Source organism: Zeugodacus cucurbitae, chromosome 2, assembly GCF_028554725.1.
Source record: "Zeugodacus cucurbitae isolate PBARC_wt_2022May chromosome 2, idZeuCucr1.2, whole genome shotgun sequence".
Lineage (NCBI taxonomy): Eukaryota > Metazoa > Arthropoda > Insecta > Diptera > Tephritidae > Zeugodacus > Zeugodacus cucurbitae.
The window spans coordinates 58,498,237-58,525,603 of NC_071667.1; the positions used below are offsets into that span (position 1 = coordinate 58,498,237).

Below are 27,367 nucleotides of genomic sequence, written 5' to 3' on the forward strand. Positions count from 1 at the left end.
TTTCTGGACAGTGAGGAAGTCAAAACAAGTAAGAAAACGCTGGACCAACACTCGGACCAATACTAACCTCAAATAAGTTAATTTACCCTGAACAACATTTTCTTGCTTTTTATTTCCACTGCATCATATAACTAAGTAATGCAAGAATGCATATATATATTATCAGTCTGTATGCAGATCGCTTACAATATGCCCTAATGTACGGGCAGTTAGTCAAAAGTACAGGTCATCGGCAATATGTTCAGTTCACATACACGGTTTGTGTGCATCCATGTAAATGGCCACAAAATATTTGAATCAATTAGGGTCGCTCGACAGCGGGGGAGTAATGTAAAGTGAAAAACATACCACATATGCTGGGCACATTAAACTTAAATGTACACACACATGCGCATGTGCCTTGTAAGCGAGCAAATGTTTTTGTAAATGTACAAATAAATTGTTGAAATTGTTATTGTTGTCTGTAGTACAGGTAAATATGTTGTTAGTAGTTGTCATAACCACAAAGCCACTGCGGACAATGTAGGACAGTTGGGAAAAATAGAAATCGCATATTTCGATAAAAACTAAAAGAAAAAAGTTGACTACAATTAAATAACGGTATAGTAGTTGTAACCAGTCTCTTATATACTATTTATGTCGAAATAATTTTTAATGCAATACTTATTTTAAATTTTTTGTGTTACGAAGTGTCAGTTATTAGGTCTTGGTGCTATTAAAAGAGATCGTAGAACAAATAGCACCCGAAACTAAAGTCATCTCTCGGCTAAAGTACTTTTAATCATCTAACTATAGCAGGTTCAAAGTCAAGGTTTCCGGCGCAACCCTTCCTAAAACGATGCAAGTAATATATTATCATCATCATAAACACATCTTAGTTCTGTGTTTCCAAGTTTTTAAAATTTACTATCGAAATTCGGAGCCACTGACGCCGAAAACTTTAAGAGCGCTACGTCCTACGGTTTATAGTAGGTCGGTGGCATTATTGGGCCATACTTCTTCCGTGATGATCAAGACCGGCATGTTACTGTGAATGAGAATCGCTACCGCTCAATGATAACCAAATATTTTTGATCCGAATTGGATGATATGGACTTGGACAATATGTGGTTCCAACAAGACGGCGGTACTAACCAAGCTTGGTGAATGCTTGAAAACAGTATAAAACTGGGTTCAGCGTTTGGACTTCTACAAGTGTGTCCGTGGTGGCCATGCAAAAGAAATCGAGTTCCATACACAATGATATCTAATGTACTTTCACAGGAATAAAACATGTCATAGATATCCAAAACCGTTAAAAAAAAAACTTTTTAGCGCTTTTATTGAAAACCCCTTTACTATCTCATAAGTCTCTCGACATAACTGACTCAAATATTGTCAAATGCATAGAAGATGCTCAAGAGACAGATTCTTTCCCTGGTCATGGAAACTTTACAACTATGAAACCCCCTTTACTATCTCATAAGTCTCTCGACATAACTGATTCATATATTGTCAAATGCATAGAACATGCCCAATAAACAGATTATTTCTTTGGTCATGAAGCTCTACAACTATAAAAGTATTGAGATTATTTGATAACGACTGTACCGGTTGCCGTCGACACAAGTTCCTCACTTTATTACAGCACTAATCATAAAAACAACTAGTGAAACTATATTGTCGGAAAATGTTGGAGACTTGAAACCATAAAAGTCTGTTGATAGTCGCTCGATAAGTATTAACTTTATCTTGGTTGGTTTTCTGGAATAAATGTACAGCTCACAAACAGTTGATGAATTGGAAGACTCTTCGTTGCCGAAGTAAGATCGATCAAATTTCAGGATGTTGATCAGAATCTGTGATCGATCTTGGACAGCTATAGATGTCAATTTAAGTCATAACACTAGTTTCTAGTTCTATTTATGAGACAATCCCCGATTATCTGAATTGAAAAGCATGCGATTATGCTTGTTAACTGGGAACACCAGAACTTCTATACACGTTAGACTTCAGGAACCACTATGGATATTCATAATGAATTTTCAACAACCTTGACGATCTTTGTGGTTCTGCATGATTTATAAATGTCCCCAAAGAAGAAACACACGTATACTATAAAAGACAGTCGTTTGTGAAGCCAGGAACCCCACATTGATTGGGTATTAGGATTCGACAAAGCGCTCTGAACCAACTACAGATCTGGAGAGATTTTTCATCGGCGCGGTTGTTCGAAAAAGTGAGATCCGAGAAATCTTTTTTTTTTATCTTTATAACTGTCCGAACGATCATTTTGTCTATGACATTGCTGAATCCCTTTCATAGGTGACTTCCATTGGAGTTGCTTGTGATCACAAGGTCAAGGTCGATCGAATTTTGTACTGGTGCTTATTTTATGATGAAGTGTGGCGGTTGCATAGACATAATTAGATGAATTCAGAAGCCAAAAATTAATGTTCAATCTTAGGAATAGTCAAGGTCAGGAAATTTATTCAAAATTTGTGGTATCTTTGATTGAGACCCTGTATAAAAAGATTCTCGAAGGTTATTTATACCAGATTTAAACCACTCTTATAACTCTCAAAATTCTCAAAGGAACTATGGTACCATTAAATACTAATTTCTAAATACTAGTTGATCAGTATTGCTTAAAGTTGACAAAACTGTCAATTTTTTCATTCACATATCTCAAAAAATGCATAAAATCTCTCTTAAATTATAAAGCTCAGCTATCTTAAAGAGACAACGGGATATAGTACAGCACCTACTATAATATTAATGGCATTCCATTTACGTTGATTGAACTGACATATGTATGTTTTAACTTATCATTTCTGACACAAATGCGTATATGACACCTGTCATATACAAATGCAAACATACACACATACATGTACATATATGCCTTTATCAATTTTATTTACTGTTATAGACAAGTGTTTGTCCACTCATTACAATAGACATAACGAGCAGTGTAATTACATATCATATATAGATATTTACACACACTCATGCACATAAGCGACAGTAGTTGAAAATAGCACAAAGTACAATACAATTGCCGCCATTTGCGAATTCGCTTTAATTACAACAAACGCCAACCATTGTTTAGCTATCAAAATACAAACGTAATTAGCGTTCGCAGCGTTTGAGCAATTTGAAACAGATGCTTGAATTAGGTAAATATTGTGTAGCGCCGCGATAACGGTGTCAAATATGTGTGGTACACGCGAGTCTGTGTGTGATTGTGTGTCCAGTTAAAGCTAGATTATTTGCAAATACTTGTAAATTGTATTGTGAAATTTAATTTAGCATTATTATGCATTGCTTTGCTTGCTGTGCTAATTAAAGCCATTTCGCTAATCGTTAATTAGTAAAATTCATCAGCAAATTAATGCAAACTGATTAGTCATCGAAATTAGTAACTTTCGGAATTGGCATTTTGATTGGTCTGCATTAATTGAGTAATCATTAATCATTACTCCAGCGAACTTTTCACTTTGTTGTAGCATGCATATGCTTGTCCTTCTCCTCCTTTATGGTCGCAGAAAGTTCATTTAACTTTACGTTTACTTAAATTAACGCTAAACGCTGGCGCGCTGTTGCATCTATTGCAAGTCACGGTCGCGCGTCGGTGTTGAAAGTTAAAACTCTCTCTGTGGCAGGATATTGTTCGTCGGTGAATCACTATTTTTGCTTTCCTTTATGTAACCTATTGGCATTTTTTATGCAATGAATTGGCAGGAAAATCTAGCCAATCCATGTAACGTTTATTATAATTGACGTTGAATGCTAACGAAGTGACACGTAAGGCGCCGGTCATGTAATGGAGAGTTGGTGTAATGCAAGAGTGAGTGTGACTATTGGAGTGCAATTAGCTTGCATTTATGAGTTTATATTTGGTTTTGTTGTAGTTGTATTGAAAAGTTGTTTGCAGCCTTTATCTTTAATGGTTAAAATATTTTATAAACCTGTTGAGAACTACAGTTGTCGTACAGTAACGAATGAAATGCGAAACTATGAGATGATATTAGTATTTAAAAGTCACATATAGCTTCGGTTCTGGTAAATAATAAACTTCGAAATGCTAAGGCATCAATGAACATGGAAATATTGGTAACGGTATTTTAAGAATGTTAGAGTACATAAAGATATAAATGAGGGGATCCAAGTAGAGGTACTTTTTTCAATAGTTTTTTTTTTGACAGATCACGCATGAGTCAAACTTTCATGTGTTTTTGTTCACTCATGTTTGGCATTTAATCGTGGAGAAACTTACACCTGAACAACGTTTAAACATTGTTCAACTTTCATTGTCAACATGATCGACCTACTAAGCGTACCGTCAGCCATCTTAAGACCCAGCATTCATTATTGGATAATATTCGACCAGTAGACCACGTCCAGCACACAGTGAAGAAAATAATAAATGAAACAACGACCGTGGAGAATCGATTCGGCGCCGTTCGCAGCAATTCGGACCGACGTATGGAACGATTTGGTGCATTTTACGTCGATATCTTAAATTGAAAACGTACGAAATATAGCTTGTGCAAAGACTGATGCAACTCGACCTTCCCAAGCAACATCGCTTCTCTCTATGGACTCTTGCAAAGTTCCAAGAAGATCCGACATTTTCGAGCAAAATTCTGTTCAGCGATGAGACCCATTTCGGTCTCAATGGGTATATAAACAATCAAAATTGCGGCGTTTGGGACGAAGAGCAATCTGAAGAGATTAAAGAGCTACCATTTCATCCAGAAAAAACAACAGTTTGGTGTGGTTTGGGCCAGTGGAATCATCAGTCCATATTTCTTCAAAAATGATGCCGGTGGGAACGTAACCGTGAATTGCGGTCGTTACCGCGCCATGATAACATACTATTTTATGTCTGAAATTGAAGCTCGTGATCTCGGCGACATTTGGTTTCAAATGTCATCACACATCGCATCAATTAATGGATTTATTGAGAGAACACTTCGGTGAGCAGATAATTTCACGTTTTGGGCCGGTCGATTGGGCACAAAGAACGTGTGATATCATACTGTAAGATTTTTTCCTGTGGGCAGATGTAAAGTCTAAAGTCCATGTGGACAATGCCGCTTCGGTTCAAACCTTTGGAGCAAAACCTCACGCGTGTCATTCGCCAGTTACCATTCGAAATGCTCGAACGAATCATCGAAAATTAGATTCAACGGATGAACCATCTGAAACGTAGCCGCGGCCAGCATTTGAAACAGATAATTTTTAAAAAATAAATACGAAAGAATGTTCTTTAGAACGATAATAAACATTCCCCATTAAAATTGAATTTTCTGTGTTTTTTTCTTTAAAAAAGTAGGGAACCTCGAAATGAATCACCCTTTAGTAAATAAAGTATATGTATATTTATACTTCAAAATTGGACCTTGCTATAGGTCCACAATTAAATTATTTAACACCTTAAGAGGAATATGGAATGCATATATAGAATATCCAACCACTCATCAACATAGACTTTATGACCGTTAGGTAGAAGGCCGCATTTTAGAACATTGAGGACTAATTCGGGATATCTATTTTAACGTCGAAGTTCCCAAGTACAAACTCTAAGATATCTGCCTTTAATCCAAGCAAGCTCAAAATAGCCGAATACTGATCTTTAATATACATAGATCTCTGACTAGATTGGATATAAATAGATTTGTAAAGTGAATTTGAATATTTCTTTTCTAAGTTAGTAGAATAATAGGATAGCAGGCATAGCGATATATCTTATAAATTACTTTAGAAGAGATAGGCAACTTTGTAAAGTCGATAATGGTGAGTCCACTAACAAAAGTTCCTTTAGCGCATTCAAATTCTGCTAGAACGTCTGAAGCATTTTAAAAACCCGGAACTTTACTAGGAACTTTACGAAATTGGCTGTAACCTAATATCGTATGTTTAAATAGGGTAAAAAAAGTTTCGAATATATTGAATATCCGAAAAATGCCTTAAGTATTCTCGAAGAGTTAACACCTCCTGCATATAAACTTATGAGACTTAAACTGTGTATATATTGACTTCAAAGACGTTTCGGGATTGTTGACATATGTATGTTATTTCTAAAATCTTATAATGCGTGCTAAAATAATCTCAAATATTTAAATCTGTGTTCAAAATTCTATTAAAGGAAGGCGGAACATAGAACTATATAGTCTAAAACATCATCAGGGGCTCATGGGATTTTACAAAACAAGTTCTGGTGGAACTTCTTTCTTTCAAATTCATACTGCTGGACGAGTTTAGCTTTAGTGATGATGCTGATGATGCTATGCGACCTAACTTTTCAAAAGTATCAAACAATTTATGTTCGCTGACACTGAAAATAGCAAATCTAAGCCTCTGAGTTAGAAAAATTACGGCCTTTACATTATTTATGGGTTTCAATTACATCTAAATTTACAATAATTTCAATAAATCAAAAGGTTAACAGTTATGTTGCTGACCTCCCGTCGGCAAATCGAGAGCAACATTAATTTTAAATTGATTTCATATTCAATCAATGCAACATTTTCACATCAAATTGTCATGAAAACGAAATGGAAATTGAAGTCAATCGAATTATGCGCTCGCGAACTTAGTTGACTCACGCAACGGAAATCCAGAACACACACACAGATCCACAAACACAAATACACTTCCCTACAACAAATAAAGAAAGAGCGAGCGCGCGAGCCGAGAGTTTTATGCATTTTTTGCTGTGGAAATATTTTAAAGCAATCAATCATTGCAATGAATTAATGGAGAAAGAAAAACAAAAGACAAAAATGTGGAAAATATTAAAGGGAAAAAGGAAAGTGGAGCACACACACACACAGAAATGCAAGCCATCACAATGCGTATATTTGTAAGTATATATGTATGCATGTAAGTCTGTATGTAAGTATGACTGTGTGTGTGTGTCTGTGCGAAGTGAAAATGTGAAGAAATCAAGCAGCAATAGCAGACAATGACAAGCGAAAATGTGCAAACTGATTACAATGAATGAAGGTTTGCCTTCGCAAAAATCACCCATAAAAATTGTTGTTGTAGAAAGTCATATTGGCACTATTGTTGTCGTTGTTGGACAAGCAGAATATAGTATATTCAAATGATGAAAAAAGTCATTAAAGCAAATTTGAATAGGAAGGAGAACAGGAAATGGCAGATGTGTCCCACACAGCGCGGCATAGCACAGCACAGCATAGCGTTGCTATCATAGAATGGCAAGGATATCCTCATTTTGGTCGAGCGAACTTTTGTCAAAACGTTAATTGCTAATTGAGGTCAGCAATCTTTATTTTAGACGACGTGGAACGATAGCGCATAGGATGGGTGACTATTGTATGCCAGTGTGCAGTCCCTGTAGGAAAAATCTGAAGATCAATTCTTAACCGAAACTTAAACGACATAGTTTGTATTACAACTTGATCCTTTCAGTAAATTTTGAGTTCATTTGCTTAAAAAGTGATCTTATGCTTAGTCTTCTTGAAAGGTAAAAAATTAAATAGAAACTCATCACATCAGATTCCAATAAATTTCCTGCCGGGTAACTATTGGTGTTTGAGATCTATTCATAGGAATGTCAATTGTGCATCGTTTTGAGTTATCACGTTTTAATTTTAACTGCAGTTTGACTTGTCCAATGGCGACATGTCACATGTCGCAGTAAAATTTAGAGCAAAACTTTTGCAAAACTTTCCTTGTCATCATGCAATAACGATTTAAAAACGCTGATGATTGTGAACTTTAACATAATTAGGTCACAACTATGCGATTTGAAATGATGAGGGAGAAGCTTGAGTTGCAACAGTCGAATTTCGTTCAATAACTAATTGGGGCATCTACAGCGCAAACATTTGGCTGTTTTCTCTATTCTCCACAGACATCAGCTGATTTTTTTTAATTGAGTTCAATTATATATTAATTAATAAAAGAAAACAAAGCCTTGGGTTAAAGGAAATAAGGAATTCTATAACATTAATTAGAGACCTGTCTTGTCTTGTCTAGAGTCCAATATTCTCCTGTACATATGTTTACATCTAGAAAAGAAGTAACTGGCTCTCCGTTTCTGCAGGGACTTTAACTGATTTTTGACCGGAAATTTATTGCCTAATTAACAGCGAATATCAACTAGTCAGGCTTAGGATAAAGAGAGTCTAATGTCAACTCTTTTACAGAAAAAATGTACCACTCATATCAAACCAAATAGCTTCTCTCAATCTTATATAGGAACCCTTAAGGGTTCTCTAGCATCCATGGCTTTAAGACCTTTTTGAAGACCATGTTACGATGCCTTTCCATACCCATATAAAGGGGTTACAGGGCACTACGAAAGTCAATTTCTCAATTTTTTTTATTTCTGTGAAAGTACATTCGATGTCATTATGTATGGAACTCGAGCAAAAGAAGCTCGGGCACGCTTGCAGAAATCTAGACGCTGAACCCAATTTTCAACGGTTTTTAAGCATAAATCGGCCGATATTGCTGCAATTTCATGTTCGATATTCCTACGAAGTTCATTAATCGTAGCTGGCTAGTTGGCATAGACCACAGACTTGACGTAGCCCCACAGGAAATAGTCTAACGTCGTCAAATAGCACGACCGAGTCGGCCAATTGACTAGGCCATTTCGTGAGAAAGCACGTTTACCAAACTTGATAAATTGATTGTGACGTTCGCTGTGTGGCTTGTGGCACGGTCCTCTTGCAACCACATACTGCCCATATCATCCGATTCGGGCCAAAAATATTCGGTAATCATTGAGTAGTAGCGATTCTATATCACGATAACGTGCCGGTCTTGATCAGCACGGAAGAAGTACGGCGCAATGACGCCGCCGGCCCATAAACCGCACCAAATCGTAATTTTTTCGGGATGCAATGGTGACTCATGGAGTACGTGTCGCCTGACCAATAACACATATTTTGCTTATTTACGAAGTCAATCAGCCAGAAATGAACGTCGGACGTAGCGCTCTTAAAGTTGAGGCCACTGACTCCGAATTTCGGTAGTAAATTTTAATAATTTCGACTCGTTGTTGGTTCGTGTATCTTTCCATGATGAAATGGCAAACCTTACTGAAGAGATATATCAAAAGAGCGGGCGTCGCTTGTTGTCCCTAACGATCTACTTTTGTAACATCCCTATGAAAACTCCTTTCTATGTATAAGACCTACGAATGATATTAATCGAGTTTTTCACCAAAGTATACTTGTCTTCGATGGGTGGAACTTGTCTCCGTCCAGCGGATAGAGTCAAGTACCTGGGGCTCATCCTGGATAGAAAGCTCTCATGGAAAGCTAATATAGAAGAGAGAGCTAAGAAGGCCTCGGTTGCCTTATATTGCTGCAGAGGCGCCATCGGAAAAAGATGGGGTCTCTCACCTAAGGTGGTTCTTTGGCTATATGAAACTATAGTCAAACCAATAATGTTCTATGGGATACTCGTGTGGTGGAAGTCTTTGGAAAAGACTTCACTAGTCAAAAGACTAGTAAGTGTTCAACGAGCGGCTCTCGTAAGTATGAGTGGCGCGCTCCGTACGACACCAACCTTGGCACATAGTACGCCTTACTGCACATAGTACCCGTGGATATAGCTGGAGGGTACTTGGCTGCGAAAGCGGCTGCTAGACTTGGGGAATCCGAGTTTTCAGGCGAGTGCGTGCCTGGGCACTCAAGTATCCTCACACACTTCAGCTTCATTCCGAGATCTTTGGATCACCTCCATAACACCGAGCTCAGCCCGGGCAACAATTTCACAGCTCTTATTCCCTCAAGGGACGTTTGGGCGGGAAGGAGTCGCTGGAGGCGAGGCGCGGTTAGCTTCTTCACGGATGGGTCGAAGTTGGCGGGAAAGATTGGTGGGGGAGTTCACTGTCGTGAGCTCAGCATCAACCTTAGTTTCAGGCTTCCTGATTACTGCAGCGTTTTTCAAGCGGAAGTGGCTGCTATTAAAGCAGCGACGGACATATTGCTTCGAAGTGCAACAACCTTTAGGGAGGTGGTGATCCACTCGGATAGTAGAGCGTCGATACTAGCTCTGAGTTCAGTGAACATGCGCTCAGGGTTGGTTAAGAAATGCCTATCCTCACTATCGGTGGCATCGCTATACTTTTCAATCAGACTAGTCTGGGTTCCTGGCCACTGCGGAATCGCGGGGAATTGTAAGGCTGATGAGCTTGCAAGGTCAGGGACGACGGACTCACTATTGGAAGCACGGAAGCATGTAGGAGCACCATTGTCCTACTGCGGTCTACTATTGGACAGATGGGCTTCGGCTGAGCTGGGTAGGCGCTGGTCAGCTGCCAACACATGCTTAGTCGCAAGATCCTTCTGGCCTAAGGTTGAACGCGGTAGGTCTGCTGAACTTTTCGCCCTAAGTAAACCGCACCTCTCCTTAGTCGTAAGGGTTCTTACTGGCCATTGCCCCATTGGGATCCACGCTGTAAGGTTAAAAATCTTACCGGATGCTAGCTGTAGAAGCTGCATGGAGGAGGATGAGATGGAATCGTCTCATCACTTTCTTCTGGAATGTCCCGCCTTTGCGAGATCAAGAAAGAGATTTCTTGGCTCTCACTTTTTGGAGCAGGCGCGCGAAATAGCGAATATCGAGGTTGAGAATCTCTGCAGATTTGTAGTAGGTTCAGGGCGCTTTGTCGACTCCTAATTTTGTTAATCTAAGGGGGATCCAGGCTTCACAAAGGACTACATTTTAAAGTCTACGTGTGTTTCTCCATTTGGGAAACAGCCTTGCAACCTAACCTAACCTAACCTATACTTGTCTTCCTCTTGTTTATAGCCTTACGCAGCTGACAATTCTTATGTTAGGTATATGGAAGCTTTGAGAAGTAGTTAACCGATTTTAGTCATTTTGGGCACTATTATAATTTCAAGTCGTAATATAGTAACATGATTAATAGATTTCACTCACATTTCACTCGTATTAAAAAGAAAAAAGTCTTGAAACCCATTTCTAAAATCCGAAAGAATAAAGCAAAAATCAAATGTGTCAATAGATGCAACTCAAATGAGGCAGTATAGAAAACTAGATCACTAGGTTTAACACATTTTTTTTATTTTTATTTTGATGCCTTTTCGCCTTTTTAATTAACTTTCCCGTTTACACAAATGCAAAAGGAGAGCGCAAGGCGAAAACGACGTCACATTTTCGAAATTACTTTGCACATTTTTATTTTCAGTTGTCAAACGAGCAGAGAGCGTGTGCCAATTTCCGTGTGAATGCATTCCAACAACACCAGTCAACGAGCAATAGGCAAACAGCTGCAGCATTTCACAGGAAATCAGCTTAGTGCAACATGTGAAAAAGCGGCGGCACAAGAAGTGCGCTGTGAGCGAAAGTTGACAGATAGCAACAACAAATGAACTAGAGATCCTGCAAAGGCACACACACACACACACACGCACACATGTATAGATGGCATGCATGCAAATCACACTAAAAAGTGAGTTATAGAGCAATGCGGATGCACACAGCCATACAAACATAGCTGAATGCATTCGCGCACAAGCGAATAGTTTGCTCTTTGATGCGAATAAATTTAGCTGATGCACACGCTGAGCAATTCGATGCGCTGCTTGCATGATACGTTGTGATGACTCTTTCCCTGCCAGTTGCATGTTGCATGCAACAAATGATGGCATAACATGAGAATTAAGAGCAAAATAAAATGCACAAAAAAAAAAAAAAATATATATATATATAGGGTCTATACAGTTAACGAGTTACGTGCACTAAGGCTTTGACGGCACACGCCACTGATAAGCGCCTGTAAATATGCTTTTATGATGGCACTAGGTTAACACTCGTATTTGGTGCGTTAATAATTGCCACTCGGTGTGTTTTGTTGAGCAACGGTATAACTGTGCGAGAAATATTTATATAATTTTAAACAATACACAGCTAATAGCTGGATGCAATTCGTAATATTTGCATATATACTATGAGACAACATGAACTAATATTATTTACACTTGTGACACATATTTTTCAAAATTAAGTATTTTCAACCGCTTAAGAATGTCTCGCTCTCCCTCTCTCTACATCTCTATAACTTTATCACTTTCACTCTCCACCTTTATATGCCTCTCTCTCTCTCTCTTTATATCTCTATAAATCTATCTCTCGCACTCTCTATCTGTATATCCCTATATCACTCTCTTTATATCTCTCTCAGTCTGATAATCTATATTTCGCAATCTCCGTCTGTATTTCACTCTCTCTATTTTTCCCATATTTCTCTCTCTTTCTTCTATTACTCTCTCTTTCTCTCTATTATTGTCTCTGTGTGTTCCGACAATGATATTCAATCTCTTCAAAAGCGTCTATAATCCAGATTCCTGCTGGCGATATTTTTAATTAAAATGAAAGAGTTTTACAAAAGTGGGCGTGGCTATGTTTTCTAATGTGTTTTTTGTACGATTCTCACTAATTACTGGAATTATATGTGCAAATATTAACCTAAACACCTCACAAATCGATAATTAATCAAGAAATATATTGACTTTTAATACATATAGATCAGTTCAAAATGTGTGCATAGAATTCTCACTTTTCGATGAAATTTTATATCGACTATCGCTGCATAATAACCTCAATATTTCTCTTCAACTTAAGAATTGGTCCACAACTGTATCTAGCTTTGAATATCATCGACTACTTCTACTTTAAAATATTGAAAAAAAAAATTAATTAAAAATTAAATTAAAAAATTTTAAATTGGACCACGGGATCTCCGCTGCAAAAGTAGACCGATAGGGGCAACAAACGATGTCTTTTTTCTCGCTCTTTTGACATTTCTCTTCAGTAAGGGTTGCCATTTCATCATGGAAAAATATACGATCTAACAACGAGTCGAAATTATTAAAATTTACTACCGAAATTCGGAGTAAGTGATCTCAGCGTTAAAAGTGATCTCTCGTTTTCAGCAATTAGGCTCATTTCTGGCTGATTGGCTTCGTCAATCAGCAAAATATGCATTATTGGTCAGGCCGCAATCCACACGTACTCCATGAGTCACCATTGAATCCCGAAAAAATTAAGGTTTGGTGCGATTTAAGGGCCGGCGGCGTCATTGTGTCGTACTTTTTCCGTGATGATCAAGAACGGCACAATACTCTGAATGTGAATCGCTACCGATCAATGGTAACCGAATAATTTTGGCCCGAATTGGATGGTATGGACTTGGACAATATGTGGGTCCAACAGAACGGCGCAATCGATTTATTGAAAGTCAAGTTTGGTGAAGGGGTTATCTCACGAAATGGCTCAGTCTACTGGCCGTCTCGGTCGTGCGATTTGACGCCGTTAGACTATTTCCTGTGGGGCTACGTCAAGTTTATGGTCTTCGCCAACAAGCCAGCGACGGTTGATGAACTTCGTACGAATATCGATCGTGGAATTGCAGCATTATCAGCCGATTTATGCTTGTAAACTTTCGAAAATTGGGTTCAGCGTCTGGATTTCTGCAAGTGTACCCGTGGTAGTCATACATACAATCGAGTTTCATACATATAGGCAACGATTGTACTTTCACAGGAATAAAAAAACGGAAATCTTAAAATTCACGAAATATTTTTCTACACACCTCGTATGTTTTAGTTACTAAAAGCAATGGAAATTTTTTTTTTTAATATTACCCATGAATATAATTTATTATTCAGTATATTCTGTTCACATTTTTGTGACAATAATTTTTAGACGAAATATAAACCAAACTACAAATATTTACTTGAAAACAACAAATATTTCGAACATTTGTATAAACTAATTTTAAAATAAACTGAAAATATGACTGCATTAAAAATAATATTAAAGTAACCTAATTAAAATTGTAAATATTTCGTTGGAAATGTCAGTTGTGCCACCGGTTGCTTTCATTCTAATTAGCTAACGGCTTATCAAACTTTCACGCAAAAATATTGTAAAATTTTAATTTTTAACTTCGCCATTAGCGAATTGGCATTGCTGACGAATAACGGCAAAAACAACTACTGTTTGTTGCATGGACTTTTTATTGTGACTGTATTGACTGTTGACATTTACAATTTCGAGAGTTTTATCACTGTAAACTTATGCTTTTACACAATCATTGTGAAGCGAAATATGTTGTTTGCATTGTTCTTGTTTTTTTTTTTTTGTGTAAATTGTCAAAAGTGCAAATTTCATTAATTAATTGCATTGTGAGTGCGAATGTGAAACAAAAGCGTGAAAACGAAATAGTTAGCTGTCAAGTTTATCTCTTCGCAATTGGAAGGTAGTGATTATTATGAAATGAAAGGTAACGGAAATTCAAAAATAAATTATGCAAATTTAAAGTGAAAATTAAAAAAAAACACGTAAGGAAAGGCTAAGTTCGGGTGTAACCGAACATTTTATACTCTCGCAATTTATTGAAGAAATTTTATTAAGATAACGCACAAATTTACCTATAAATTCGGCATACAGTTTAATAGAATAACGAAAATCGTCATATATAGATATGAGGGCTGAGGTAATTCCTGAACCGATTTCATTCAATTTCACCAGCAAGGGACACTATATCCAATACTATACGCTCACTTAATTTTGCTAAGATATATCACATATTAACCAATACATATATGCGTAATAAAACCCAACGGATTTTTGAAAAACCTATAATTAGGTATATGGGAGCTAGGAGATGTTGTGACCCAATTTTAATAATTTTTGGAACAGAGACACACTATTGGAAGAAAACAATTTCCTCTGAATTACATTAAATTAGCTGAGAGATTTATCCATATTTTTGGTTAAAATTTAACCTTAGGCGCTGAGTTCAACATGTTCGATATCTGGGGCCTTGAAAAGTTATAGTCCGTTTTCGACAATTTTTTCACAAGTGATGCCACTGATCATATACTGTATTTGTGTAAAGTTTTATTTCGCTATCATCATTGGTTCCTAATGTATATATTATAAAGTGAAGGATTCAGATGGAATTCAAAATTGAGTTATAAAGAAAGTAGTCGTGGTTGTGAACCGATTTCATCCATTTTACACACATGTCATCAGGGTGTCAATAAAATATTATATACCGAATTTCATTCAAATCTGTCGAGTAGTTCCTGAGATATGGTTTTTGACCCATAAGTGGGCGATGCAACGCCCATTTTCCAATTTGTAAAAAGATCTGAGTGCAGCTTCCTTCTGCTATCATTTCTGTGAAATTTTGTGTTTCTGACGTTTCTCGTTAGTGAGTTGACGTACTTTTAGTAATTTTTAACCTAACCTTTGTATGGGAGGTGGGCGTGGTTATTATCCGATTTCTTTCATTTTTGGACTGTATAAGGAAACGGCTAAAAGAAACGACTGCAGAAAGTTTGGTTTATATAGCTTTATTGGTTTGCAAGATATATACAAAAAACATATTTGGGGGCGGGGTCACGCCCACTTTTCCAAAAAAATGACATTCAAATGTGCCCCTCCTTAATGCGATCCTATGTTCCAAATTTTATTTTCATAACTTTATTTATGGCTTAGTTATAGCTCTTTATGTGTTTTTGGTTATCGCCATTTTGTGGGCGTGCCAGTGGTCCGATTCCGCCCATCTCTCATCATCTCGAACTGAACCTTCTTATGGTGCCAAGGAACACGTGTTCCAAGTTTCATTAAGATATCTCAATTTTTACTTAAGTTACAGCTTGCACGGACGGACAGACGGACGGACGGACAGACAGACATCCGGATTTGAACTTTACTCGTCACCCTGATCACTTTGGTATATATAACCCTATATCTAACTCGTTTAGTTCTAGGACTTACAAACAACCGTTATGTGGACAAAACTATAAAACTCTCTTTAGCAACTTTTGTTGCGAGAGTATAATTATTGTCAATATCTATGATGTAAATATACAGATGTCAAATATGACGATATTTAATGTTAAAATATTTTGAGAGAATTTAAAAGTCAAAGAACTAGTTATGGCGGTTCTTAAAAAATTAAATATTATTTTAGGACCAACTTAATGTATTTTGAAGACGTAGTAGTATCAAATAAGGGTTAAGTTTGCGAAGCAAACAATTACAATTTACATTTTAGAATCACCCTACTGTATAGGCAAAAATTTTTATGAATGGTACGTATATTCCTTCCACTCTGCAATAGCCTGAACACAGCCGAAAATCAATATGTATGTCCGAATACATTAAGCTAGGCTTGCGCAAATATTCTATTTGAATCACCATTTTGTTAGCAATTGCTTACGTTATGTAACTACAATAAGTAAACGTAACAACAACATTTTTATACTCTCGCAACAAAAGTTGCTAAGAGAGTATTATAGTTTTGTCCACATAACGGTTGTTTGTAAGTCCTAGAACTAAACGAGTTAGATATAGGGTTATATATACCAAAATGATCAGGGTGACGAGTAAAGTTCAAATCCAGATGTCTGTCTGTCCGACCGTGCAAGCTGTAACTTAAGTAAAAATTGAGATATCTTAATGAAACTTGGAACACGTGTTCCGTGGCACCATAAGAAGGTTCAGTTCGAAGATGGGCGGAATCGGACCACTGGCACGCCCACAAAATGGCGATAACCAAAACACATAAAGATATATAACTAAGCCATAAATAAAGTGGGCGGAATCGGACCACTGGCACGCCCACAAAATGGCGATAACCAAAACACATAAAGATCTATAACTAAGCCATAAATAAAGTTATGAAAAAGCCATAAATAAAGTTTGAAACATAGGATCGCATTAGGGAGGGGCTCATTTGAATGTAATTTTTTGGAAAAGTGGGCGTGACTCAGCCCCCAAATAGGTTTTTTGTATATATCTTGCAAACCAATAAAGCTATATAAACCAAACTATCTACAGTCGTTTCTTTTAGCCGTTTCCTTATACAGTCCAAAAATGAAAGAAATCGGATAATAACCACGCCCACCTCCCATACAAAGGTTAGGTTGAAATTGACTAAAAGTGCGTTAACTCACTACCGAGAAACGTCAGAAACACCAAATTTTACATAAGAAATGGCAGATGGAAGCTGCACTCAGATTTTTTACAAAATGGAAAATGGGTGTGGCGTCGCCCACTTATGGGTCAAAAACCATATCTCAGGAACTACTCGACCGATTTAAATGAAACTTGGTTTGTAATAGTTTCCTTACATCCCAATGATATGTTGTGAAAATAGGCCAAATCGCTTCACAACCACGCCTACTTCCTATACACCAGAACTTTGAAGACGATCTCAATCGCTTACTTTACAATATATAAAGTAATCACTAGTGAAGATATCGGTGTATGCACAAATACTATGTTTATAGTGTGTCAGCCCCATTCTAAAAATCGCCGAAATCGGACCATAGATTTTTAAGGCCCCATATATCGAACACGAGGACCTCGGTGCTTCTAACCTAATTCCGGTTGTTATGGTTTCCAACTTTCAACGGACTTTATACAATATATATGACGAATATGTGGGTCAAATTGTGTATTATATAATATAAATAAAGTTAAATAAATAAATTGCGAGAGTATAAAATGTTCGGTTACACCCGAACTTAGCCCTTCCTAACCTGTTATATTGTATTTTTAGGCCAAAATATATTACAATTTTTGAAGTGCTTTCAATTAAAAAAATGGTCCCGTCACTCTGTTCAAAATTTATCGCTTTTTAAGAAAAATATTATTTTACTTGTTTGAGATAAAAATTGAAATGCCAATCATGTACACCATCAAGGAGTGATCCGGAAAAATTTATCCACGCCCATACTTAACTAAATTTTAACTAAACACTTTTTTTTAAATATTTATAAAGCTTAACCCAAAAAAGCCTGGCGGTCCCTCCAGGGATCAAATTTCTTCACATAAACGCTTCTAAAGGGTAAAGAAAGGAGCACATTCTACGACAAAACTACGGCGTTATTGATGAAAGAATCCAAAATGTTGCAATTCTGGAGAACAACCAATGTCCTAGTACTTATTTAGAGTTTCTATAAAACCTATTAAGTATTGGTAGACCACTTTTCACTTTCAAAGTTATCTTTGAAATTTTGCAATTTTTTTTCTGAGACTAATTTACATACATACTAAGCTAGTAAGAGATAGTTATTTATGCAAAGTAAATATAATGGATTACAACAATAATATGATTAGACAGCAGCAGCAATTACAAGAGCAACACAATGGACCCAAAGTAATTGTGTATAAATTTAGGTATTTACTTTCGGTTCACATTTCTGCATTTTGTGCCTGCAAGACAAAGCTTTCCATATTAAATTCATATGTTGTTGTGCCTACAAATATTTATGGGCTGCAGTGACAAAATTATTCAGTTAAATGCCAATGCTTAGGTGCACACTGTGTTTGCCTAACTGTGAGCCGATTAGGGCTGACTGTAGCAATGCAGCAAGTGCTAGTAATAAATGACTACAATAGCAACAAAAACAATATATGTATGTGGGGTGTATAGGGTTTATATGCATTAAACAATTGAATTATGTTGTATTGTAAGCAAAAGTATCAGAAGCTTAAACAATAACAAAAACCAACCAACCAACCAGCCGAGAGCAAGTGAGCTCACCATGCATTTTAGTGAACGAGTATGTAGAATTTCTCCAGCAAAGCTGCAGCTGGGACTCACAGCGACCAGACCGTACAATTGCTATCGAGATCAAGGACACACAACAGACATAACAGTAAACGACAGTGCTCGGTGTAACTGAGCCGGCAGGCAGTCATTCACTCATTCAATCATTTAGACATTTAAGTAAACAATCAGCCAAATAACCAACTGGAGTGCAATTAAAATTCAAGCAAAGTTTTCGACAAGTACCCATGTAGTATATGTGGCAATATAGTTTATAGCTTGGCTTAAGACTATTTATATTTGTGTGTGTGTGTGTTAGTGAAGTTACACTGTTGATACTCCATACAAATAATAATTTTATGCCCGAGCACGCGGTGGCAAGCAGCAACATGTTTGCAAAATCAATTAAACTTTTCGACGATACTGCGATGCCAAAGAGTGAAAATGGAAATTCTAAAGCAAACTGAGACAGCCGACGCTCCCGCACAAGTTTAGTAACCAAAACATAACAACCGCAATTTTATCAGCGTAAATGCAGCGAAAGTTTTGCAAAACACAGCGACGAGAATGCGTGCGTGAGAGGAGACCAAAGAGGATATATGTGGGTGTGTGAGAGTGTAGCAGAGTTGCCACTAAAGCTGCGCGAAGTAACCGATTTAGTTTGAAGTGAAAATCGTTTGTTGTTGTTGTTTTTGTTGTAGTCGATTTTATCGGTATTGTTGTTGTTTGAAACATTGTTGTTGTTGCCGTGACGTTGTTATATTTTAAATTGTTGTTGTTATATTTTATGTTGTTGTTGTAAAATTTTTTATTGTTGTTGTTTTTGTTTTAATCACAATTATTGTTGTTGTTTTGCAGTCATTGTCATTGTATCACGCCCACTAACTATCCATCCAACTAATATACAACTGACATTCCACCTTCACGGCATCGTCGATTGTAGCGTTCGGCTTCTATGTGTGTGTGTGTGTGTTTATAAACATTTGAGGCATCTCGCACATTCATGGCCAACAATGTCAGCAATCCTATTAAGCAACAGGGAAATAGCGCAGCACAGTGGTGTAAGTAACGCATACCATACACATACATACACACACTCATATGTATGGAGTTGTGCATTGTTTTCGAAGCTTCCGCAAATTTTCACAACAATGACAGGATTTAAACGTACACTAACGTAGTTTATTATAAATATATATATATATATTAAATGTATACGTATGTGTATGTGTGAGTAGACATTGGAGAGTGTTTACATATAGTGAGGAGTTCGAGTTTGTGGCGACAAAGTATTAGTTAAGGGTCAAGAGGACATTGAAAGGTACATTATACGAACTTTGAGACTGTGTCTGACGATATTTTTTGTGCCGTGTTCAGACTACGCTTAAAAGTTATAACTCTTTTTTCACGGAATATCAGACATCAGCCTTTTCTGATGTCTTTCAAAACAAATCGACAGCTCAAGTGTTGCCTACAGTTAGGCGCAAACTTCAGTAATGAAGTTTTTAATGAGCTTTTTCTTCAATTTAGACTTCGGACCGAAGATCTAAGTAAAGGCGGTTTAGAAAACGCGGTATTTTAGCAGTTAAAAGCATTATAGCGTCTTTAGATAGCCAAATTACTTGATCAATCAAAATTTGTATTGAGAAACCCTTTTTGCCTTTAACACTGCCGGCTACTCGATAACCGATCAACTGTTATACATTTTTGTTTTTGGTTTTCATAAGAAGTTGGTAAGATTCATCAGCTGATTAATATTTTTAGCAGCGACATCTACCATAGCTTTTTTTCAAAAATATATCGTACGTCTTTGTCGCAGAGTTGCATTTGATTTTCAAGTCGAATAAAATTCAATGAGAAATAAATGTAGATTTTTATTTTGTATGATAAATCGAACTCAATAAGCGTTTTAATGGAGCAGAGGCCGGGTAATTGGTCAATTAGCTCCTGTCTAAAAACGCTATTAGGAATCAAAACGATCTGAGATTCTATTATGCAACAATTGTCTATGACTATGAAAAAGCTTAGGGTCTATTCTTGTTATCTATCAGCATTTCATGAATAAGATTAATCCAATATGAGTTCAAAAAAGGCTTGTTATGATGGTTCTTGTTGAGCGGTTCTTTAAACGTGACAACTCTGGAAGCAAAATGGTACTTTGGTTTACACGTCTAATTTAACACATTCCATATTCTTAAATAAAATATAAACACGAAGAACATGTCATTATAATTTCTAAAGAGTGGTCACTTGTATCCTCTGATAGCTTTTTACACCTATATGCATCCAAACAACACTACTTTTACTACAACTTCAGTTATTTATATATATTGTTTTTGTTTAACTTTAATTTCCTTCCGGAAACTACTTACTTGGTACTATGCGACTCATTGTAGTTCATTAACAGATGCAATATTGTCTCGCGATACTCCAGCACATAGCAGACATTATTCAATAGCATATTGAAGAGGGCCAACGCTCGATCGTCCTTAACTTTCTGCAATGCCAACAAACTCAACAACAATTCACGGAATGTCTGTAATTAAAAACAAAAACAAGGAAATACAGAAAGGACAAATAATGAATAAGAGTTGGAAGCAAAGCAAACAGGAAGTATAGTACTGAAACTTACACGCCTATATACATAGATGGTAAATATAGAGATAAAGCATATGGTAAAATAATAAACAATCAAACATAGTTATAGTTTAAAGGCATTTGAGGAGAAATAAGAATGAACAACAACGTAAAATAATTGCATGAAATTAATGACTTAACTTTGATGTAATCAAGTAAAATTTTTTTATTGTTACCTTTAAGTTGTAAGATGTACAGAAGCAATGTGTAATGTTCAAACTCTTCAAAATCTGAAACTGAGCTATATTCAAAATAATAAAGATCTAACACATTTGGGAGATGGGATCATATATAGAAGTGTTATCCTCTGGGTAGTCAAAACAGGCATCCGTTTGGAGGCGAGCTAAAGTGAGAAGGCGAATCCCGCTTCTGCGGTTGTGCGTAGAGTTTGGGACCCGCCACTTAAAAACTCTCTCTCTCTCTCGACGGACCCAAATCAAATTCTACAAGTCGCTAATTACTCCCGTCCTGATGTATGGTACAGAAGCGTAGACGATGACAACATCCGATGAAACGACTCTTGGAGTTTTCGAGAGAAAGGTTTGCGAAAGATTGATGGTCCTTTGAACATACCCGCTGGTGGAAGCCGCGGAAGAGGACGACCTCAACTCCGTTGGTAAGACCAAGTAGAAAGTAACCTGGCAGCACTTGGAATAAATGGCGCGCCCTGGTGGATTCAGCTATAATCGCTTAAGGGGTTTCTACACCGAATACATTTTAGAAGTATAGCTCATCTATATAGTTGAGTTAATTCGGTTGACAATTGAGATTACAAGTAAATCAAGATAAACTACATGAGCGTCGTACGGATGACGATGTCTTGATCCTTAGATTTCGCATATTCTGAGAGAAGTTACGGTAAGATATATTACGTGCTTGAGAAATTGTTTGTTACCGAGTTTTCCAAGAACAGAATGATTAAATCTAAGGAGCTCGCTGTTTCTTGATATATATGGAAAATCGCAAGAAAGGAAGGAAAGTACCACTATAGGCATCTCAAAAGAAAGAAACCCCACCTTTATTTCTATACCAAAATTTACATATTGAAGAAAATTTTATAGATATGAGATCGATTAAACAAAAACGTAGATTTATTTGGCTAAACCTTCGCCAAAGACAAAAGAACTAATATTCTGGACTCATTCCACGACTAATATTCTTCAAGTCTCTAGAAAAGGATTATATTAATTATCCAATATTAAGAAGAGAAGACCTTATTAACAAGGAAAAAAATGCTCTTCTATGACCATCAGATAATAAATAGCAGGATAGAGGTTCGATAGACAACACCGCTTTAGGTATGTTATTAAGGAAATACTCTGACATTTAAGATAACCGTTATTTAGACACTTATTGGTCTTAAAAGTGCAGCAGTTGAAATTAGTGGCAAATAGGATTCTTTATTATCAGAATTTTCTAACTGAACCTGCGACCCCTTAAAAGAAAACCAAGAAGAATACTTTACACCCTGCAGTTATCTCCACTTGAAATACAAACAACTTGAATTGCAATTTACAACCGGATTATTTTATGCAAATTGTCATTAGATTCGCTCAATCAAGAGAATGTTAAGCAACCAACTCTACTCCACTTCGCCACTTCGAAAGTGTAAAAAAGTCCATGCACATGTTTTACAATAAAACGACTTCAGCAACATCTAATTAAGCAAAACGTCGCTAAAGAAGCGGAAGTAAAAGAACAGAAGGATACGAAGTATTTGTGCGCATTTCTAATGAGTAACCAAGCCAAGAACCGACAAGTCAGACATGCGATGAGCTGGTGCAGCAGCATGTCAAGTATCATTCATTCACAGCCAGGTGTGCGTGGGCAGTGCGCTGACATATTGGGTATGAGCTAAGACGGGATCCTCCGCCATTTATTAGACACCTGTAAGTAGTAAAATTCTCGTAATACGAGTAAGGACGAGACAGCGTGGCAAGTATTAATTAACGCAAGACCCGATGTCGAAGACATGCGCTGAATTCGATTCGTGTTAATGAACCAGCGCGACAGCAACTAGCGAGCTTATGCTACAAGAGTGCATACTTGAGCAAATTTCGATGGTATCAACGACAACAGCAGCGACAATAGCAATCGACACCAAATACCGGCAGAGGTTGAGTACCGTGGCGGGACGGCATTGTGGCACGTAAATGCAATGAACTGCAAAGCAGCTTTGCTCGGTAAATAATCTCGCTGTAAAATGCCACACGTGACTTTGCCTTAGTAAATAGTTGTAATTTTTTTCGTGCTGGCAAATATTTACAAATGCCAGCACATACATTCAGGAGAATGTATAGGGTGGCTCAAATACATTGTGGCTTATTTGAACCCTGAGAGTGAGAAATCTTGAAGAACACTCATTTTTAACCTCCGCAAAGCAAAATTTCGAGTTGAAATACGTGTACAAAATTTTCAAAGTGAGAATCGGGGAACCCATACATCATCCGCGCGAACCCGTACAAGATCCGCGAGAACCCAATTAATGTTCGGAGAGATAAAGTTTTAAAGGGATTTTGTGTGTTTTGGCTTGAAATTCGAATTTTACCGACTTTGAGGGATTCGGAGGCCCGATAAGGGATTTCCTAACAGTAAAGTACAATCATGAGCTTTAATGATCATTGGATCTCTTGTGTCTTTGTCACCGCAAAGCAAAACTAGTTAAAATACGTTCGAAAATATTTCAAAGTGAGAATCGGGGAACCCATACATCATCCGCGCGAACCCGTAGAAGATCCGCGAGAACCCACTTAATGTTCGGACCGAGAAAATGTTAAGGGGATTTTGTGTGTTGTGGCTTGAAATTCAAACTTTACGACTGTGACGAATTTGGAGGCCCAATAAGGGATTTCCTAACAGTAAAGTACAATCATGGGCTTTAATGATCATTGGATCTCTTGTGTCTTTGTCACATTCTTTGGTGCTGTCGGTGTTTCCTTCTATAGGCAGTAATGTGTGATAACAAAATACTTCAAAACCCACCTTATGAACCACCCTTTCTATGTAAAAGCGTTTTCATACAACTACTATTTGCTGCAGCAAATTCTTTCGCTTTTGTTGTAATATTGCACATGTCACACGCTGCCTCTTTCGCCTCCTTCTCAATGAATACGAAACACTCTCGACTACTTTGAGTAGTGAAATTCCTACTTTTCTTGTATGCAGCTGCCAACTTCTTTGCAACATTTGATTTCTTAACATATTCAAAGCGTTACTGCAGCGCTTTCACTTAATAACCGTAAAATGTGATAAGTCACTACTACAACACTTCAACTCTTCATGTTGCTTGGCAAAACTCCAATCTGCCACCAACACACACACCCCCGACATAATAGTTAAGGCCAGGAGATATACAAGCAAATTTGTGGCAAGTTGCATCAACATTTGAAATTGCTACAACAATTCGGCGAGGACAGAGAAGTAAGAAGTGGCGAGGGTAAACAGAATGTAGAAAAAGAACAGCATAAAAATGAAGACGACAAGTTTTAGCGCTCATGAAAAGGGATGAGTCAGTGGAGCACATATTACATACACCGGGGTACGAGATGAACTCAGTGATAATCGAACAAAGTAACAAAGCAAATATGGTTTGTAGAAGTAGCAAATGGCGGAAGAACGACAGACTGACGTCCATGCAACTATATATGAAACAGTAAATTATAGAAAGGACTATCCGATCCTGAAGATCAATTGTTTCTAATTCTCCTTTGGTTGTATAACTTCTAAGTTTTCGCTAATATCCAGACGTCCAACCAGTAGATCCGAATATGTGGATGATTAAAAAATTCCGCAATTCGGAAGTTGTTAGTTCAAAGGTGGATTCATAGCGAGTGTTCCTCGACAAATTTCCGCGTCCTCAAAAATGTTCACGTGTGTCCATAAGGAAATTGAATTTTTCTGCAGTGTCACGTCCAAGGAATATTCATGTGGGTGAATCTCTCGAAACTTGATGATGTGAGAGAGTTCCTTTTTGCTTTGTTATCAGACATTTTAGAACCTACTCTCTCCGAATTGCATAAAGTTGCAGATACTTATAAATTTTAATCTAGCTCCATCGGTAGTTGTTTAGGTACTAAAATCGGGAATTAAAAATTTCTTCTGTTGATACATATTTGTCAAATCATAAGGAAGCAATGAATAAGTCGGAAATAGTTGACTTCGTCTGTATTTCATATGATCTAAGCTACTGAACTACCGAAAGCTTAAGCTCGCGAACTTTGTCTAACAATCCATTAAAAGGAAAGTTGTTAGCAGGCATTAAATTACCTAGGTTAGGTTAGGTTTGTAGGCAGATCTCTGTAAAAACAGAGGATCTCACTTAGACAGCATTGGCGCTGTCCATTGTGGTACCAGTAAAACTTCCTGTGGATCAAAGACCTTTAGGATTCAGCAAAACACTTGGAATCCGATACAAATTTCTTAAGACGGCTAATATCGATTCTAGCCAATTCGCTAGGATTCGCGAAAAAGGGCCTTCCGAGGTGTTTCAACCTCAGTCTGGCAAAAGCTGGACAATGAAGAAGGAAATGCTTAGATGATTCCATCTCGCCTTCCTCCATACAGCTTTGGCAACTTGCATCTGTCACGATCCCAAGTCTCACCGCATGGGTACCCATTGGACAATGTCCAGTAAGCACACCCATGATGACGCTAAGATGGACCCTGTCCAAAGAAAGCAGTTGAAAGGACCGCTTACGTTCCACAGAGGGCCAAAAGGACCTCGCCACTGCACAAGTACTGGTAGTTGACCAGCGTTTGACGAGCTCATGCGTAGTCTGCATGTCCAGCGATCTTGCGCAGGTGGACCATGGACTACCAATACGCTCCCATTCCGACGTCAAAGTAGCTAGGGTACCCTCCCTTGCAAGCTTGTCCGCTATACAGTTACCAACGATCCCGCGGTGTCCGGGTACCCACACTAGTCGGATCTCAAAATAGCTAGAAGCTATTGATAAGGATTTAAGACACTCCTTAACTAGCACAGAGCGTACCGTCATCGAATCCAATGCCAGTATTGCCGCCCTGCTGTCGGAGTGAATACATACCTCTCTAAAAGAGGTCACCATACGGAGCAGTGCGCCCACTGCCACTTTAATCGCAGCGACCTCTGCTTGGAAGACACTACAGTAGACAGGTAGCTGGTATTGATAGAGAGCTTTCAGCAGAAAACTCCCCCACCCAAGCTTTCATTAATCTTCTTTTCTCAAAATTGAGCTTTAAGGTCTCAACCTTTTTTGCAGACTATAAATTATATGTAAGAAAGGCTGCTGAGCTTTCTTTTTATCAAATATATGCGAAATATACACAGAAGAGGCTGTTGAGCTTTAAGCTCTGAACCCTTTTTATAAAATATATATGCAAAAATGGCTGCTGAGCTTTTTTTTGACAAATATATGCGAAAGAGAGTCTCGCGAGCTTGAAGCTCTTGAAATACCTAAACAACGGCAAATACGTAAACAAAAAAAACTTGATCATGCCTCTAGTATGAATAGAAAATGCTCCGATGATTAAGTTCCAGGCAACCCACAGTCGAATTTTTTAAACACGCCACTGACAAGAACTTTTCACCAGCAGGAGACACCGAATAGAGAGCAACTACTTATATTAGACGCACACATTAGACCATACATTTAAAAACACAAGCATATAAGTATGTACATAAATGAATACCTATATATACATAGATTGAAGTAGGTACTCACCTGTAGTGCAACATGCAAGCGCTTCGCCCAGACGCGCGCCTGCTTCTTGTCGCTGACAATCATGTCCATATCATGTTGCATACGCATCAGTACCCAGTGGAAGCACTGCACACTCAACGATTCGCTGCAAATAAAAATAGAGAGAGAAAGAGCAGAAAATCCGTTAGATTACTCATACATATGTATGCATTAAGAAGCGGAAAAATGCACAAAGACGATAAGTGTAAAAGTGTGGAAAAGTGAAGTAATGAGTTTAAGTGTTAAAAAATTAAAATTCAAATGCAACAACAACACGACTCTCTGCGAAAGTAGAACTCCTGCAATGTTGCATTTGCTCAAGCCACGATGCGGGGGAAGTGCGCGGCAAGTGGCAAATACTTTGTAGCAGTTTGAAGTCATTAACGAAATTACAGACAGATACGCATAACGGCGAATACTTCAGCATGCTGGCACTAGACAG

General features: G+C 37.5%; 1 protein-coding gene across 2 annotated transcripts in view; it reads right to left on the bottom strand.

The window, feature by feature from the left end:
- LOC105214565 (protein timeless homolog) overlaps positions 1 to 27,367 on the bottom strand; it is a 458,589-nt gene that overhangs the window by 357,699 nt on the left and 73,523 nt on the right. For both annotated transcript variants that reach the window (XM_054230454.1, XM_054230457.1), the window contains 2 exons: positions 26,908 to 27,031; positions 20,941 to 21,104 (listed from right to left, as the gene is read on the bottom strand). In XM_054230454.1, the coding sequence (XP_054086429.1) occupies positions 20,941 to 21,104; positions 26,908 to 27,031 (288 nt within the window). The remainder of the gene's footprint in view (positions 1 to 20,940; positions 21,105 to 26,907; positions 27,032 to 27,367) is intronic.